The following is an 18,314-nucleotide window of genomic DNA, read 5'->3' on the forward strand; positions in this document are numbered from 1 at the left end:
GGGGGGCGCCCTTACATGTACGAGGTCTCGCACGGTAAATTCCAAGGCTTCCTTAACATCGTTCAGACTTCCCACAAGGCTTCCAACCACGTTAAGCCTATTCATCACCATAGCAATAGGTGCGGCACCTGCAATGATGGTTGGATCCTTGGGCATACCCACCACAACCATAGTCCCCATTGGTCGGAGGAATGAGGGAGCCAACGCATAAGCTTCTCTTGTCGCCGCAGTCACGATGACACCATGGGCACCATGAGTTGTGATCCTCTTGATCTCTGCCGCAATATCTTTTGTAGTTTGGAAATCGATGAATTCTTCAGCGCCGAGCTTTAGACAAAGGTCGCGTTTCTGGTCACCGCCATCGATAGCGATGACCCTCATAGCCATGGCCCGAGCATACTGTACCGCGAAGTGGCCCAAACCACCACCTGCCCCAGGTAGGACAATCCATTGGCCTGGCTTAACCCCAGATCTATGACAGACTTAGTAATTATCATGATCATCGCAGCAATATTGAAATTTCCTTACCGTTTGCACGCCGTGTAGGCCGTCACGCCGCCACACATAATCGGCCCGGCTTCTTCATCCTTCACCCCGTCTGGTAGCTTCGACGAGTATCTCCCATCAGCTAGACAGTACTCTTGGAATGTTCCGGGGGCTGAAAATCCACTATTGATTTGATTTACACAGTGGACTTCGTCGACACCGTTCAGGCAAAACTCGCATGCCGCACACGTACTAGCAATCCACTTGATTCCTGCTCGGTCACCGAGCTTCCAGAAGTCATGCATATCATCACCAATAGCAACAACAATGCCGGCCCCTTCATGGCCTGCGATACCATGTGCTTGAGGCATCATGGTGATCCCAGAATCTTCCCACTCGTCATACAGAAGGGACTTGTCGGAGGCACATAGACCTGTCCATGTAATTTTGACAAGGATTTGGTCGGGACCAGGTTTAGGAACTTCGATCTGTTGGACTGATACAGTTGCAGAATCCCCATGACCCTGGCGGATAGCTGCACGCTGTAGTTTAGGAATCTCAACTGCAGTCATGATTCAGTGTTAACTGTGAGTTCGGATCAGATTGACAGCGGATTTAGGAAATTAGGATGGAGCCTTGCTTGCGAGGGTGATTTAAGGAAATTGGAGAAATCCTGTGGCTAAGATCGGGTAATATAAATAATGTGTATGTTGAGAATTCCAGTTAATTCCTATCTAATAATAAACATGGAATTGGGGTTCTTTCAACGCTAACCATAATTTGATTATATGCTTACGCCATATAATGATTGAGATCAGCGCCTTTGATGCAGTTCGACACCTTCGTCACCAATCTCTGCATACAACTTGCAGTATACCGTATCATAGGATGGCATTTCAATCTAGGCTGCTTTCAGTCAACGTAATCTGGTAGAATTAAGCGATAAGGCTTTCTTTCTGTTTCTTTTACAAATGAATGAGGGATTATGAATCTACAAGGGTGGAAGAGAAGTCCATAAATATGGCTTTAATTCTAGACATGAAGAGATCAGACAGTTTTACAATTTCATTCCTGGGGCTATCTTATAGTTCCAATTAATTTGCAAAAGACTTTTACATGCTGCATAACCTTCTTCATACTATTCATTCAACAATGTAGAGTATAGCCCCAATAATCCAATAATCCATATTGGACCTCTTTATCAACCCCGCACGACTTTACATTCTTGCCGAAAATCAGCCGGAGTTTAGCCTTTCAAGAATAGGAGATTATAGCCGCAGGCAACATTTCCCCACAGGATCGGGTAGCTGTAAGTGACTTGGCATATGGGCCGTAAGATGGGGTTGAGGGCGGGCTGATATTCTTGATGGCAATCTGTATTCACTGGATATGTAGTTAATCCTATCTTTAAGGCCACGGTCTATAGACTGTATCTTTGCACACATACTACAAGGCTAGGATGAGCGTGGCTCGTTAGGCCTAGGGTAGTTGGATGTATTGAAAATTGAATGTGTTTGCGGGTGTAGTTGCGTAAGGTGTAAAGAATAAGGCACACATAGTTAAATCCTGGTTGATGCCTCAGGCGTGCTAGTGCCCAGAAATTAGCTTATCTAATCACACACCATGAGTCAGCAAGGACCACGACTTCTCGACTTGCGTTGCAGCCATTCCGGACTCGAGAATACTCACGCGGTCCTCGAAGTGCGATTAAGGGCTTCCTTCTAGAAGCAGTCCAGAATGTCAGTGAACAGACCCCCTGTTGAATCCAGTTCCTTGTAGCCATTACCTTTTTGTTATTCTTGTATTCACTTATGAGGTTTTGTGATGCAATACTCTGGAATAGAATGTATCCAACTAACATGTCAAATAGTCGTGTGATTGGCAATCCCCTCCAGAGGGCCACCTTACCATGTCTGAGGTTCATGGAGATTCAGAGCTCGTTTCATCGGGCCCTGATCTAGATTATCCCCTTGCTCTGGCTCCGCGACAAGTAACTTTGCGAGATCGGGTTACGGTCGCGACCCTGGTCCCTTTTGCCTCAGCAGAGGAAGTACCCCGGGCTCTGATGAAGTATCTCTCTGATCAATTCAACAAAGAGATCGAAAAGGGAGATACATATGCCATGACAGAGCCCATTCCACTAGCTCAGTTCGGACGATATTGGTTTTCGAATTTTGGTGTGGTCATGCTTACTGGGGACATCGAAAGTGCAGAGCAGACACATACGATGGACCGTGCTGGAGCCAACTGGACCAAGATCTGTCTAGGTGGCTTTCACATTCGGCCCAATTATCCTGGTCGTAGTAGTCATGTCTGCAATGGCACTTTCATTGTCACCGATGCTGCTCGAAATAAGGGTGTGGGTAGATTGATGGGCGAATCCTATCTCGAGTGGGCACCTCGCCTCGTGAGTTTTTCACCGCAATCGCTTCGAACGGACTCTGTATTAATGTTTACTAGGGATATACATATGCGGTCTTTAACTTGGTATATGAGTCCAACGTTGCTTCATGTCGCCTGTGGGATTCCCTTGGCTTCAAACGGATTGGCCGAGTCCCAGGTGGAGGTAGTATCAAATCCCAACCTGGAGAGTTTGTCGATGCAATCATCTACGGTAGAGGCCTCAGTTTAGATGGCGAGGACTCTGTGTCCCAGGATCGCTTTGAGAAAATCCGGTATTATTTGAAGCACGGGAAGTACCCCCGTGGTGCTGATCGGGCGGAAAAGAGTCGACTTCGCAGTGCGGCAACTCATTATAAACTTCTTGGCGGCGAGGATGGGGAGCCCGAGAGGCTGATGCTGAAGGATAAGGAGGTGGTGTCAGACCCGCAGCAGCAGTACGATATCGCCCAAGAAGTTCATCTCAAGCAACATGCCGGAATCAACAAAACCACGGCAGCTATTGCGATCAAATACCATTGGGTACGAATCAAAGAGACTGTCAATCGGGTGATTCGAGACTGTCCACAATGCAAAGAGACTCTCAAGGCGCCACCCATACCAGGCAGCAAAGAAGAAGATAAATCACCCTCGGAAACAGTGTCTGGCATGGATATGGATAGCACAATGGAGCAACCCCAGAAGGAACCGGTCAATGTCCCGCAGGCGATGGACGAATCCCCCGACGAGCCTTCCAGTTACAACCCTCTTATGCACCAACCCATTCCTGCAGCTATGCCCGGCACAGTCCACCCCATGGCTGGGTTCGCACCCATGCCCCTCGATCCTCAGATTATGCAACTACACCAACAGCTACGACGCTACCAACAACAGAACCCTATGGCGGGCCAGTTCGCCCCGGGGCCGCACAATCTCGGCATGTCAAGCTTTGACGATGCAATGCGCTACCACACAGCCAGCAATGCCTATCAAATGATGGTAGATGACGGCTCGGATCCCTTTCGACAAGACGTGCTTGGACTTGTGAACCCACCCCCACACGAGTTACAGCATGATGCTGAGTTACTCTCTAAGTTCGAGTATGGAAGTCCCTCGGACGGGAATTATGACTTTACGTGAACAAGCCTCAACTTTTCATCTCGGTTTCTCATTTCGGGGCGTTCTTTTATTTCGGGATTTTTCTGTCTTAACCTTACTTTTTTTCTTTCTTTTCTTTCTATGGTTCTATTGGCGTCGAGGCATCGGTCTGAGATACTGCTGATACTCCACCACTATTGTGCCGTGGACAGCGAAACGACGGGTTAGGCTACATACACTACGCTTCTTTTTAGGTATATTATTCGAATGAGATATCTCAATATATATCATAGAAACTCTACATTCAATGTAAAATATGTACACCTCTTTAACTGCGTAGGGTTGAGGAGCCCTGATTGGTCACCGCCTTGCGCGACTGGGGGGTTTTTGGGGAACAGGAGCTCTGGGAAATTTTGGCAGATCAACCCCTCCGACCTTTCGACTCAACATACCCCTTTTCTTATTTCTTTATTTTTTTTATTGAACGGTTTCGTCTCCGAATACCGATCTAATGGCCTTCAACGGCCAAACCCCGACGATTGTCGTGTTGAAGGAGGGTATGTGTTGTCTCCAGCGCGGGCAGTTTTGTTGGTGGGATTCTGTAACTTATGCTAACTACTGCTGCTTTGCAATCTATAGGCACCGATGCTTCTCAGGGAAAGGGACAGATTATCTCCAACATCAACGCCTGTGTCGCAGTGCAAGGAACAGTCAAAAGCACTCTCGGTCCTTACGGTGGTGATCTCCTGCTTGTGGATGCCAATGGCAGACAGACCATTACAAACGATGGAGCCACAGTGATGAAGGTGCGTCTTGCTATTGATACCAGCATATTACCGGAGTGACCGGAGGGAGTTGATGATTCTGACATTCGTGTATTTGATAGCTTTTGGATATCGTGCACCCCGCCGCCCGCATTCTCACTGATATCGCTCGGTCCCAAGATGCCGAAGTCGGTGATGGAACAACCTCCGTAGTTGTCCTGGCCGGTGAGATTCTGAAGGAGGTGCGAGACCTCGTTGAGCAGGGTGTCAGCTCGCAGACCATCATCAAGGGTCTGCGGAGGGCGAGCGCCATGGCAGTCAACAAGGTTAAGGAGATTGCAGTGGACACGATGGATGCTTCAGTCACCCATGAGAAGAAGGTCGAGACACTAAGACGGTTAGCCGCAACAGCCATGAACAGCAAGCTTATCAAGCGCAATTCGGACTTCTTCACAAAGAGTGAGGATCCCCTACCCAGTGGTTCCAATTTTGCCCCAAGTCTGACGAGATGGTATCATAGTGGTTGTGGATGCGGTACTTTCGCTGGACCAGGATGACCTCAATGAGAGGTTGATCGGTGTCAAGAAGGTTACCGGTGGTGGTCTCCAGGATTCGCTCTTCGTCGACGGTGTCGCCTTCAAGAAAACATTCTCCTACGCCGGTTTCGAGCAGCAGCCCAAACACTTTGAGAACCCCAATATCGTGTGCTTGAACGTCGAGCTGGAGCTTAAGAGTGAGAAGGACAATGCGGAAGTCCGTGTCGAGCAGGTCTCGGAATACCAGGCCATCGTCGATGCTGAGTGGCAGATTATTTTCAACAAGCTTGAGGCTGTCTACAAGACAGGAGCGAAGGTCGTGCTTAGCAAGCTGCCTATTGGCGATCTTGCTACACAGTACGTGCTTGCTATCTGCTATGGGGTATGTGTCTAGATACTAATGATTTGGTTTGTAGGTACTTCGCGGACCGAGACATCTTCTGTGCTGGCCGTGTGGCCTCCGACGACATGGACCGTGTTTGCCAGGCTACTGGAGCTGCAACTCAATCGACCTGCACTGACATTCAAGAGCGTCACCTGGGTACCTGTGGTGCGTTCGAGGAGCGCCAGATTGGTGGAGAGCGTTTCAACTTGTTCTCCGACTGCCCTCGCGCTAAGACTTGCACTCTTGTGCTGCGTGGTGGCGCTGAGCAATTCATTGCGGAGGTGGAGCGTAGTCTGCACGATGCTATCATGATTGTTAAGCGTGCTCTGCGCAACACAACCATCGTTGCTGGTGGTGGTGCTACTGAAATGGAGTTGTCGAGCTACATGCACGGGTTTGCCGACCGTAACGTCCCGCACAAGCAGCAGGCCGTTGTCAAGGCATTCGCCAAGGCCCTGGAGGTTATTCCCCGCCAGCTGTGTGATAACGCTGGGTTCGACGCTACAGATATCCTGAACCGCTTGCGTGTGGAGCACCGCAAGGGTAACACCTGGGCTGGTGTCGACTTCGACAACGAGGGCGTCCGTGACAACATGCTTGCCTTTGTTTGGGAGCCCAGCCTGGTCAAGGTCAATGCTATTCAGGCCGCAGTGGAAGCCTCTTGCTTGATCCTGAGTGTGGACGAAACGATAAGTAAGTGACCTATTAACCATTTTTTTCTCCTTTCCATCCTCCACATCATGACTAACCCATACTTTCTCATCAACAGAGAATGAGGAGTCGGCTCAACCTGGTCAACAGCGCGGTATGCCGCCAGGTGCTGCCCAGCGCGCCCTCCGGGGCCGTGGCCGTGGCATGCCCCGACGAGGATAAACGAGTTTGACCTGAACTGGATAATGCTCGATGATATTCCCCCCAAAAAAAGAAGGACACCTGCATGATTGAAGGCCGCGAAGCAGTTGAAGCCAAGTCTGCTCTGCCCTTAGTGGCTTCAAGGCCGGTGTTTGTGAGATGAATATTGAATATGAAGTACAGGGAGAATAGAAGACGAGTTGCTAGAGATAACCCGACTTAACAACACAGTCTTTCCAAGTACATACAATATAAACATAGTCCTCATGAAAGTATTTCTTATTCCTTGAACTTCATTAATTGCATGCATGTGATATATCAGATTTCCTTCCGAGGCCAAGCTGATCCGAGAATATACTAAGGACACACGGAGTACTCCGTACTATTTGCTTTTCTCTTGTTTTATTGTTTTATTTGGAATCAATGTCTACTTCAGACCTTTCACCCATTTTCGTATCTCATTGGCTCATTTTCGACGCCAAGACAATGGTATCGAATCTCCTTGGGCTGTATGACGTGCAGAAGGGCAATCTACTTTGTATCTCGTATGTATGATCTATGTACTCTGTACTCCGTACTTTATTTCTCCTTGTACGGAGTACAAAACCCTATAAAAATGAGTAAAAATCTACAAGGACAATATTAGCGAAGCCCAATGACGAAGTTGGGTCTTGGGCTTCCAGGGGTTGATCGGGGCTGCCGATGAACCCATGTCAGATATATAAAACTCAGTCCAGATTACATTAGTTTTTGGCCTTTTTTCCCTCTTCTTCTTATTTTTATCTATATCTTTGATTGTCTAGTGTCTAGTGCCAATCCGAGATAGCCTTATAAGGAAATAGTGGACGCGAACCTCTTATAGTGTAAGTGGCGAGTTTCTAGTCTGACGATCCCCTCCAAATATCTCTCTTCATTGTTTTAATTCCCCGAATCACCTAAGCTCTTGCATTTGATCTTTTATTCTTTGGACATTTGCTGTCAATTTACCTTGTCGCACTCTTCAAGGCTTGGCGCCAGCCGTACTTCCGATCTGTTTTGCCTTGAATCTCCCCTTCTCCACATTCAACATCGCGTTCTGTCCTCTACTCCGTCAATCTTTGCATTTTGCTTGATTTCCTGGGTGGACTTGGAGAATTTCTCTGATGTCTTACTATCCACCCTACTCGGGCGCTCCGGGATATCCCCCGCAGCAGCCGTCATATCCCCCGCAACAGCAGTACCCGTATGCTTGCTTATCCCTTGGCTCTATTGAGAAAGTACTTGAGAATCTGACAAATATATGATGGCAGACAAATGAATCACCAGCAGCAGCCATCTTATGGCGGCTATCCCGGCCAGTCCTACCACCAGCAGCCGCACCAGCAGCAGCAGCCGCCGCAGCAGCAATCCAACCCGTACGGTTACAGCCATTCGCCCCAGCCATCTCAACAGCCCTACGGCGGACATGCTCCTCAGCAGGGTTACAATGTATGTCATGATGAGACTTGTGTTGAATATACACGAGATTGACATGTATCAATCCTTTCTAGGCTCCGCCGTCTGGATACAATCAGCGCCCGCCCTCTGGGCAACAAATTCAAGGAAGACCAGGTTTGCCTACCATTTTCCAACGAGCCATATTTTCAGCAATGAAAGCTAATGATGCGCAAATTCAGCCTACGGCCAAAGCGGCGGTCCAGCCCCCCCTCCCAGCAATCCCGTCTCCTTCGGTCACGGCGCTCCCCAAGGCTACAGCTTCCAATACTCCCGCTGTACGGGTAAGAGAAAGGCCTTGTTGATTGGTATCAATTACTTCGGACAGAAAGGTCAGCTGCGCGGATGTATCAACGATGTGAAGAACATGTCGACCTACTTGAACCAAAACTTCGGCTACGCTCGCGAGGACATGGTCCTCTTGACCGATGACCAGCAAAACCCGATGAGCCAGCCGACCAAGGCAAACATTCTTCGGGCTATGCACTGGCTGATCAAGGATGCGCGTCCCAATGACTCGTTGTTCTTCCACTACTCTGGTGAGTAACCACGCCTCAATCGCTTCTATCGCGGGGAACTAACAAGAATGCAGGCCACGGCGGTCAGACCCCCGACTTGGATGGTGACGAAGAGGATGGATATGATGAAGTTATCTACCCGGTGGACTTCCGGGTTGCAGGGCACATCGTTGATGATGAGATGCACCGTATCATGGTGCAGACTCTACAACCAGGTGTCCGTCTTACAGCAATTTTCGACTCCTGCCACTCTGGCTCCGCTCTGGATCTTCCCTACGTCTACTCCACCTCCGGTGTGCTCAAGGAGCCCAACCTGGCCAAGGAGGCTGGACAAGGCCTGCTTGGTGTGGTTTCGGCATACGCGCGTGGTGACATGGGCAGCATGATGTCAACCGCAATGGGCTTCATCAAGAAGGCCACCAAGGGCGACGAAGTGTATGAACGCAACAAGCAGACCAAGACAAGCCCGGCGGATGTCATCATGTGGTCTGGCAGTAAGGATGATCAGACCAGTCAGGATGCTCAGATTGCCGGCCAGGCCACTGGTGCCATGTCATGGGCTTTCATCGCCGCGCTTCGGAAAAACCCTCAGCAGAGTTATGTCCAGCTTTTGAACAGCATTCGTGACGAGCTTTCAACCAAATATACCCAGAAGCCACAGCTGAGCTGCAGCCACCCCTTAGGTAAGATTCTCGGGTTACTTAACCGCAATCAAATTCTGACAAATCCTATAGATACCGACATCCTTTATGTGATGTAATTGCACTTGGAAATGGAGACAAGGAACGATGCTTGTCTGGCTTTCAATGAAGCATGCTTTTGTGTTTTAATGAATTGCCTTGTATGTGATTCCACCCTCGGTGTTCCAGTGAATATTTGGCCTGTGTGTGGTTGGTGCACTATTTGTGATTAATCCTTATGAATCTGTGATCTATCATTGTTTATCCTTCGAAAATGGAGTGCAGATTAGCTCAATGACGATAATCATCAGCCTTTCTGACATCATCGTAGACAACCTGGGCATTTGCACAATACATATTTTTGGTGTAGCGATGTTTCATGGGAAAATCCAGGTAGCTTCGTTATTGGTCATGGTCAAGATTAGCAGGCTACAAGCTCTCCATTAACTCAACGAGTTCAACTGTTAAACTCGATATGGTGGCATCCGTCATTGGCGGGAGAGCTGACCGAGTGATATGGGTATGGCGCTGTACGGATTTCACATCCTCAGGGGGACTGTCATATGTCATCTTTTGCCCCCAAGGAGCCTCCGAGGAGATAGAAGCTCCTTCCTCAACTGATCTGAACCCTCGAGTAATAAGGCGGATACGATCCCGGAACACATAGCCCCAAATCAAGCACAATGCAGTCAATTCTCCAGCACCGCAGGATCCGCCAGAAGATCGAGCAACAATTTGTTACAAAGCATGAGAAGCCCAGGGATGTCTGGACCCACGAGGGCCGCTACGATTATCATGAAGGAGAAATTCACACCCAGCCTCGCGAGGAAGGTGATGACTTGGCTGCCGGACGAAGGAGGGAGCACGGTCATCGCACTTTTATATCTGGGCCGGCCCTTCATCCTCGCCATACCGCTCGATCACATCTGGAGCGGGAGGGAGATATCGAGGGTGCCGAGGTCGACCCGGAAATCTCAACCGATCCGCATACCATCAATGCAGAAGAGACACTGGGAAACACAGCTGATATCATGGTGACTGGTGTTGAAAGACCCTGGCCACCTGATCATGCGACGGATAGTGAAACTGATGTTGAGTCAGTGAAAAGGAACAAAATCATTATCGTCACATTTGAAGGTGACTGTGATAAGATGGACCCTCACAACTGGTCACTCAGACGTCGAATATTGACGACTATTCTCACTTCCCTTACTGGATTTGTGATCTTCTGGTCATCCACAATCGATGCCACTGCTTTCACATCTACTAAAAAATTCTTTCATACCAGCTCTGAGGTTCAGAGTTTGCCGACTGGTACGTGGTTAAGACTTCGAATCAATTCAACAAGACTAACCGAGAGTATCCAGCCATGTTTTTGATTGGTACTGGAATAGGCGCATTGATAACAGGACCTATATCAGAAGTCTTCGGACGCAACCCCGTGTACATCCCCACCATGATCGGGTTCATGTTGTTCAACATGGGCGCAGGGTTAAGTCAAACAGTGGTACAGCGAATAGTTTGCCGCGGCCTAGCTGGACTCTTCGGATCTGCCCCGGGGGTTTTATCAGCAGCATCCCTCGTGGACATCTGGTCACGCATTGAACGAGTCTACACCTTCCCTGCCTTTTCGATAATCATCTTCACGGGTGCATTGGTGGGCCCAATACCAGGATCATTCGCCGTCCATGCTCACTCGGTAAGCTGGCGGTGGGTGGACTGGATGACCATAATCCTATCAGGACTCATCCTGATCCCGGTTGTGCTCTTCCTACCGGAGACATACAGCCCGATCCTGCTGTACTGGAAAGCGAAAGAGCTCCGCCGCCTTACAGGCGACGACCGGTACCGGTCCCCGCTAGAGTTTAGAAAAGCCACGTTCACCAAACGCATGCGTTCCTCACTATATCGACCACTTTCGCTTTTTTTGACGGAACCCATTATCATGATCCACTCGGTCTCCCTCTCCCTGCTATTCATGATCCTGTACACCTTCATCGCGGGCTATGTCTCCATCTATGAGGTGGCAAACCACTTCACCCAGACCTCCACCGCCCTCGCGTTCTTGGGAATTGAGGTTGGAGTCGTTCTTTCTGCACTGACTGTCCCACTTTCAATGTGGCTCCTCCGTAGAGAGATCTACCGCAGCCGTGAGAGGGGCCAGAATCGCCCAGACCCGGAGATCAGTCTGTATATGAGTATGTTCGGTGCGCCTGCTGTCCCCATCTCTCTATTCTGGATGGGCTGGACGGCTAAACTCCAAATTTCTTTTTGGAGCCCGCTTGTCGCTTCAGTATTCTATGGCTTTGGGACGTTGTGTCTTTTCGTCTCGGGGTACCAGTACGTCGCCGATGCGTACGAGTCACATGCCGCAAGCGCGCTTTCCTGTCTTCAGATGTCGCGGCTTGTTGCTGCCGGTATTATGAGGATCATCGCTGAAACTATGTACAAGAAGCTTGGTGTTTCATGGACGTTGACTCTATTGGGTGGGATTTCATTAATCTTTTTGCCTGTGCCTTACTTGCTCTATTGGAAGGGGCATAAGATCCGTTCACGCAGTCGTTATGCACGCAGGAATGAATGACCCCAGCCCATGTATGAATACATGAACATAGACTTGGTTTCAAAAGCATGGTGGTGAATGTCGATATGGTAGCTAGTGCTGTTCTGTTGATCTTGATATGTCCCTAGGGTTTCCATAGCTAAACTCTATGTTTTGACCAATCCTAAGACAAAGATCTCGTCCCTTGTCCGCTTGATCTTTCAGGTAGAGATCCTCTATGCTATAGACCCGAGCCAATTACTAGAGAATGAGCTCCTCGCCTAGAGTCATGACATCGGCCTCGCCCGCTAGATATTGGAAATGAAAAAAAGAGAAATGTAAAGCGAACTAACCCTACACAACTATCGATAACATGTTGTTAAAATGTTAAAATGTTCATACTATTTTATTAACATATCAATCCTCTCCATCTATACATTCTATAGAATTTTCTCTAATTGCAGCTTACTGTATGTTAAAAAACAATCAGTACGACTTGAATTTAAGGTGGATGAAACTTCGGGAGATCGTTAAGAGTTGACGAATAGAATGCGCTCATAAAGCGTTTGTGAATCGAAATCGATTCCACTTTCCCGCAGCCCTTTCTTCCGCCCAGCCCCACATCATCCAGTTTATACATTGTAAACAATGTACCCCGTACTCTTCAAGCATTGTATTTGACATTTCGGTTGGCATTACTGGAATTGCGCTTGGAAATCGTGACCGGGGAGGTACAGGATGCGGCCGGATCGGGAGCCGAAGTAAAAAGAGAATTGTACCAAGCTAAACATTCTGTTGATTATTTTCGTATCTCAAAGATAAAACAGTCTATTCAACGTACCTCGAGCCTTCTCCTGTTCAACATAACTGATTCGACCTGTGATACCATCGGCAACTTGCAGATCTTCACTGTGACAGGTTACATGCTTCTTCAAGTTTCCAGTCAGGTAAGGATGCTAAGAACAGTAAGCCAAACAATCCTTCATATATCTATAATAGATTAATGTGCATTGGGCATGAGTTTAGGGTCTGGTCCTCTCACATCGCTGGAAGTGCACCCTGGATACCGACAATATTGCTCGCCAACGTGGACAATCACACGGCCCTTCTCATCCTATATTGTATATGATCTTGGTCAGCCCCCCCACTCATTAAGGGCCACTTGAATGAGTTCACCTACCCTTTCGTATTCCGGCATCACAAGTTCCCCAGAAGTAACTTCATGAACGTAACGGAGATAAGCAGGGTGCTTAGTTAGAAAGGTAGGAGGTGCCATGACCAAAGTGTAATAAAACTGGAATAGGAGTCGACGAAACCATGGCAAGTTCCTTTGAAGGTTGCAAGAATTTGATGGGGTAAACCGAAATGCTTGCTACTAAAAACCCGTGGATCTACAATGATATAAGACAGGGTCACGTGCATGTATCAAATCAGTCGCGCTTCGACTCCAAACACGCGTTCAGCTTTAATATTTGATGTCTGTTTTTGGGAAGACACCATAATGCCCTATAATATAATCTATGGGCACTGGTAGAAAATTATACTCCAACCTTTGACTAAAACCCTGCTCCTTCTGGCTATGGTTCCGTTCCGTGATGTCCATCATCCTTGAAGACAACCAGCCCCCCGGGTTCCTACGCCTCGGTCCCACATGGTATCATGAAATTCCCTTTTTACCCTATGGATGGGAGACAACAAATGATCGAGGATCTGGATCACTCAAGCATGCAGCAATGAAAGCACTACTTCAGGACCAGTCGGCGCTGAAGCCTGAACTGTTTGAATACGTCCCTTGGTATTTGGCACAATACCTTTGGGATGCCCTGAAAAAGTGGTAAGATATGATTGGAGGGGTTTGAAACTCCCTTAGCACGCTCTCAAGTCTGTTTGTTCAAATCTGACCGTCTACCTAGCAACAAGCAGACTATGCACATGTGGAAAATAATGGCCAGCGTTTATCCTGTACAATTCTGCGAGGTCAGTCCTTACTACTGCCTCAATGCTGGCTCTCCCAAAAAGCCACTAAGAGACTATATGGGTGTTCTTAATAGCGACGATCTTCGCTGGCGTGCAATCTTAACGATTGCAACTACCTACTGTACGGCCACAGACCTGACTACTATACCAAATATCAAGAATTTGGTTGCTCTAGACATTTACAGTGAGCCATACTCGTCGATTATTGCCCCTCTGGATCCTGTGGGCGTTAGCAACGACGGTCTCCCCTTGCAAGATGGATTTGTGCGTGGTTGGATTGAATCTGAAGCACTACAGCACCTCCGCATTCTCAGGTTTTACCACCAATGCGAAATGACCATCGCAGCACTGGAAGCTCTACGTGAGCTGCCGGAGCTCCAGCTCGTTGTGGCGTACGAGTGTAAGAACATTACAGAGACTATTCAACGATACGATAAGCCCGCGAATGGCATTATTCCCATAAAGGGATGGTCAGCCTGCAGACTCGATTGGTTTTGGGACACCCACGGAACGTCAAAGACAATCGATGATAATCTCTTGGCTTTGCTTCATGTGTACAAGTCTAGTCTTCAGACACCCGAGAACGGGGATTTAAGAAGACCATCGTCCCTACCAACGAATCTTCCGATTTTGGAGTTTAAACTACCCACTGTCGACCACAGCAGAAGAGACCGGGTTGTTGTCCGCTCCCGCTATAATGCAAAGTCAATTGTATTGTTTACTCGAGATCCTGCGAAGCAAAAGCTCGATATCGAGAAGCAGCAACGTGCAAGGGAGAAGAAGCGGAGCGAGCCACCTGAAAGAGGAGATCGTCCTGCCAAGCGAGCAGTCATGAAAGAGAGAGGACCGGTGGACATCTCGGAGACTTTGAATCAATTCTTCTGATGGATTGTCTACATAGGCAGGGAACATGAATCGAAAAAGGCTATCACCCAAGCAAAAAAGCGCCCCTGTGATACAACATCTATTGTTCTAACCACAATGGTTCTAGTCGTGGGATTGAAAAAGCAGCACGTACATAACGACGTCAAGGTATGTTTCGAAGATGTAATAGTCTCAAAACCACAAGTGTTTGGTGGAGGTATGAGCAGATGTTAACGGTTTGTTATTCATCTACAATCTGACGAATTGCGACCTGGCTTGTCATCTGATTATTGCATGCTTTGATTATACCTTATGTTATGATAAATCTTTGTATTTTTCGATTCATCGTTGAATCACCAGTCTATTCTACATCAGAGTCAAGGTCTGGCTCAACAAGAGGGAATGTCAAAAGCGCAGCGATGCCACCCAGCCCCTCCAAACGCTTTCCACTTTCATGATCAGAGCTGAGAATCCGCACATCACCACCCTCGACATCGCGAACGCGGTCGACAAGCGACACCCAGCGTTTACGCTCAGCGATATTCTGTGATCGAAACAAGCGATTCGAAACAATGAGCACGCCGCCACCTCGGCCGACAGCACCTTGTTCAACCGCGTACTCAACCTCGCGGGGACCATAGGTTGCTTTGTTGGTCTCCTTGCGCAGTTGTTCTAAGAAGTCGTCCATCAATTTGGTCTCTCGGGCATACTTCGTATCAGCTAGGATAGTCTTGACTGCGGGCGACTGCAAAACCTCTGATAGGGAATTTGTGTACCCCGATGCGGAGTGCACAACCACCAGACTGGGAAGAAGTCGCTTGAGCCCAGGAGTCGTCGTTGATGCCTCGGATTGGATATATTTTTGGAAGCCAGAGGCGACAAACCCTGGTGAGGCGAGAAGCACAGGTCGTACAGCTTCGTTGTTGGCGCCTGAAGTAAGACTGGTATTGAACTCCATTTGTCGAAGGAGGGTCTCGAGTGTGACTTTGAAAAACTTGTTCATTCCCTGGGAGTATGCGGTGTCAGTTTTCAACTATGTCAATATACACATGACATAACAACAGAAACTCACTTTATCATGATCCCCTCCTCCCTGCCGTTTCCGTGGCACAGACATCTCGACCTTCTGCTTCAATATTGTCTGGAATTGGCCGATGAAGCAGATATGAGCCAGTCCTTCCTGCATCACTACTGCAACAGCCTCTGCACGGCGTTTCCCGCCCTCATCCACGGCATCCTTGAGTGACTCAATGGCAATACTGTCCCATCCGACTCCTTCTCCATCTGACCCAACCTCTTTTTCTAATGTGAAATTGCGATTCAACTCTAAATCGAGTGTATGGAATTGCCCGATTTTTGTGTGTGGTGTTTCGTTCATAATTTGTCCTGATACATGAAGCTGAGAGCTTTGCGGGTCAAAGTCGAGATTCTTCACGCGAATTATGAGGTTCAGATGAACGCGCGCCGAGCTCGTGGACCCGGTATCCTGGACTGTGGTAACTCGACGGATTGCGCTGGCTCGAAGAATATCACCGGGTCGGATCAGGTTGTATGCATGCCACTAGATTCATCGAATTGTATATTAGATGAGTGCGGGGTGCTGAGACAGAAAGTTAGGGCTTCAATACCATGTCTTCTGGCTCGTCTGGGCACAATGTCACCGCTCCAGAGCCATTGTGCTCAATTTTGTTCTTGATACAACGCATTCTTGCGGTGGTATTTCCCGGTTACAGACCGAGGGTTTGGGAAGATCAAATGCGACGAAGGCGGGTTGGGTGTTGTTATTGCGATGCCGTCATATGTTGCCTCAAAAATGCGCAGATTAGAGGCGTGATAGGTTGTGTGAGACCAGATCAAAGGGTCCAGATCTTTGTTATGCTCATATAACAAGGGATATTCGAGCCAATCAACCTAATATGAGGACATTGACGATGTTAGACTTGCCAAACTCAACCCCCACTATAGGGTACTGCCGTTCATCACCGCCCGACTATCCTGCTAGAATATCACTTGCTCTGCTGATACGTTTATTCTGGGGGATCAATTTTGGATTTTGGTGGGTCATCAAGGAATGAATAGATAATTGCTGATATTGTAACCATTCAAGATATATCATACCCAGTATGAACATCACTTTACGCCGGCATATTCACAAGTTGTGCCTTATCGATAAGACCAACCCCTAATCAGATCAGATTGGGGCAAAGTTGATTTCAAAGCTTGGAGCTCCGATGACTTTCTTATTGGCAAGTACAATCCGATCTTCATTGACCTATCAGGAGAGTACTCAAAATGACAATTCTTATCCCCGGGTTCTAAGTCCCTTCCAAGGTTATGTCCGTCCAAATTACTCATACAAGCCCCACGTAGCATTGATCAGCCATTGATATAGCCGCATCTAGTCCCCTACAATCGTATCTCCCCACTTAGATGGCGTCAAGCTCCAAGAAACGGGCGGAAGGTATTGGACCGAGGTGGTCTGTGGATGTGGAAACATTTATCTTTTAACGTAGCCCCCTCACTTGCCATCTTCTACTCTTCAACCATCAAAATATTCGCACATCATGGCTCCCGTTTCGCTACAGTCTACTTATAAGTTGGTCTCGGGTTACGAGATCCCCGTTGTTGGGTTCGGAGTGAGTACATTGATCCTCAAGGTTCTGTGATATAACTAACACTTGTCTTGGGAATTAGGTATACCAAACGTAAGACTATCGATGCATAAAACTCCGCAACAGATTATACTGACTCATTCTTGACCAGTCCCTCCGATGTCACTGAGAAAGTGACCCGCAAGGCCATTGAGCTTGGATACCGCCATGTAAGCAACCGTGGAACCCAGTCAGCAAGTGTTCCCAGATTTGACCATCCTTTTATAGGTTGACAGCGCCAAAGTCTACGGAAACGAATTGGAAAGTGCCGCCGCCATCCGCGCGTCTGGACTTGATCGCTCCAAGATCTTCTATACTAGCAAGGTGCCCTCGAAATCCATGGGATACGAGAAGGCGAAGAAGGCCATCGAGGAAAGCATCGCTGCGGCAAACCTTGGCTATATTGACCTGTATGGACTTACTCGTTCTCCGGAAAACAAAGCGAATAAACAAACTAACACAGTGGCTATTAGTATGTTGATTCACGCACCCTACGGTGGTAAGGAGGACCGCCTCGGTACATGGCGTGCACTCGTGGAGGCCCAAAAGGCAGGCCACGTCCGTTCGCTGGGTGTGTCCAACTTTGGTATCCAGCACCTCGAGGAGTTGGAAGAGTACATCAAGAGCGGAGCAGGCGGACAAATCACTGTCGGCCAGTACGAGATCCACCCGTGGTGCCCGCGCGATGATATTGCGGAGTGGCTGCAGAAGCGCAACATCGTTGTCGAAGCATACTCTCCCCTCGTGCAAGCGACTCGCATGAAGGAGCCGGTTCTGCAGAACCTGGCTAAGAAGCACGGTAAGACTGAGGCTCAGATTTTGATCCGCTGGAGTTTGCAGAAGGGATATGTGCCCCTGCCTAAGTCGGTGACCGAGTCTCGCATTCTGGAAAACTCGGAGGTCTTTGACTTCACACTGTCTGATGAGGACATGGCTAGCCTGAAGCTCAACGCGTACGAGCCCGTCTGCTGGGATCCTGTCCGTGACTGCAAGATCTAAATGACGTCGCCAAATCAAAAGCCTAGCGTATAAATACAATTAAGGAATCAAATTCCAAACATCCAATAACACACTGAACATAGATCAATAACCTTGGAATAGACATTGGA

General features: G+C 48.3%; 7 protein-coding genes across 7 annotated transcripts; 6 read left to right on the top strand and 1 right to left on the bottom strand.

Moving 5' to 3' along the window:
• Nucleotides 1-2,395: 2,395 nt before the first annotated feature.
• Nucleotides 2,396-4,005, top strand: PEX2_055840 (putative histone acetyltransferase Spt10; the record flags this gene model as incomplete). The annotated part of the gene is made up of 2 exons (XM_016742858.1): nt 2,396-2,893; nt 2,947-4,005. 2 exons carry the CDS (start codon nt 2,396-2,398, stop codon nt 4,003-4,005), a joined length of 1,557 nt encoding a protein of 518 aa, XP_016593387.1.
• Nucleotides 4,006-4,474: 469 nt separating this feature from the next.
• On the top strand, nt 4,475-6,521 carry PEX2_055850 (chaperonin-containing T-complex subunit CCT7; the record flags this gene model as incomplete). Its single annotated transcript, XM_016742859.1, has 6 exons — nt 4,475-4,520; nt 4,603-4,769; nt 4,850-5,186; nt 5,248-5,620; nt 5,680-6,341; nt 6,418-6,521. 6 exons carry the CDS (start codon nt 4,475-4,477, stop codon nt 6,519-6,521), a joined length of 1,689 nt encoding a protein of 562 aa, XP_016593388.1.
• A 1,272-nt stretch (nt 6,522-7,793) lies between these two features.
• On the top strand, nt 7,794-9,251 carry PEX2_055860 (caspase family protein; the record flags this gene model as incomplete). The annotated part of the gene is made up of 5 exons (XM_016742860.1): nt 7,794-7,967; nt 8,030-8,257; nt 8,302-8,512; nt 8,566-9,174; nt 9,226-9,251. The coding sequence occupies 5 exons, from the start codon at nt 7,794-7,796 to the stop codon at nt 9,249-9,251; spliced, it is 1,248 nt and encodes a 415-aa protein (XP_016593389.1).
• Nucleotides 9,252-9,854: 603 nt separating this feature from the next.
• On the top strand, nt 9,855-11,755 carry PEX2_055870 (Major facilitator superfamily domain, general substrate transporter; the record flags this gene model as incomplete). The annotated part of the gene is made up of 2 exons (XM_016742861.1): nt 9,855-10,485; nt 10,593-11,755. 2 exons carry the CDS (start codon nt 9,855-9,857, stop codon nt 11,753-11,755), a joined length of 1,794 nt encoding a protein of 597 aa, XP_016593390.1.
• Nucleotides 11,756-13,308: 1,553 nt separating this feature from the next.
• PEX2_055880 (uncharacterized protein) lies at nt 13,309-14,575 on the top strand (the record flags this gene model as incomplete). The annotated part of the gene is made up of 2 exons (XM_016742862.1): nt 13,309-13,547; nt 13,627-14,575. The coding sequence occupies 2 exons, from the start codon at nt 13,309-13,311 to the stop codon at nt 14,573-14,575; spliced, it is 1,188 nt and encodes a 395-aa protein (XP_016593391.1).
• Nucleotides 14,576-14,915: 340 nt separating this feature from the next.
• PEX2_055890 (putative translation factor pelota) lies at nt 14,916-16,260 on the bottom strand (the record flags this gene model as incomplete). The annotated part of the gene is made up of 3 exons (XM_016742863.1): nt 14,916-15,560; nt 15,627-16,115; nt 16,183-16,260. 3 exons carry the CDS (start codon nt 16,258-16,260, stop codon nt 14,916-14,918), a joined length of 1,212 nt encoding a protein of 403 aa, XP_016593392.1.
• Nucleotides 16,261-17,118: 858 nt separating this feature from the next.
• Nucleotides 17,119-18,204, top strand: PEX2_055900 (aldo/keto reductase family protein; the record flags this gene model as incomplete). Its single annotated transcript, XM_016742864.1, has 4 exons — nt 17,119-17,190; nt 17,249-17,259; nt 17,318-17,375; nt 17,434-18,204. The coding sequence occupies 4 exons, from the start codon at nt 17,119-17,121 to the stop codon at nt 18,202-18,204; spliced, it is 912 nt and encodes a 303-aa protein (XP_016593393.1).
• Between the last annotated feature and the right edge of the window lie 110 nt (nt 18,205-18,314).

This window comes from Penicillium expansum (assembly GCF_000769745.1).
Source record: "Penicillium expansum strain MD-8 chromosome Unknown contig187, whole genome shotgun sequence".
NCBI lineage: Eukaryota > Fungi > Ascomycota > Eurotiomycetes > Eurotiales > Aspergillaceae > Penicillium > Penicillium expansum.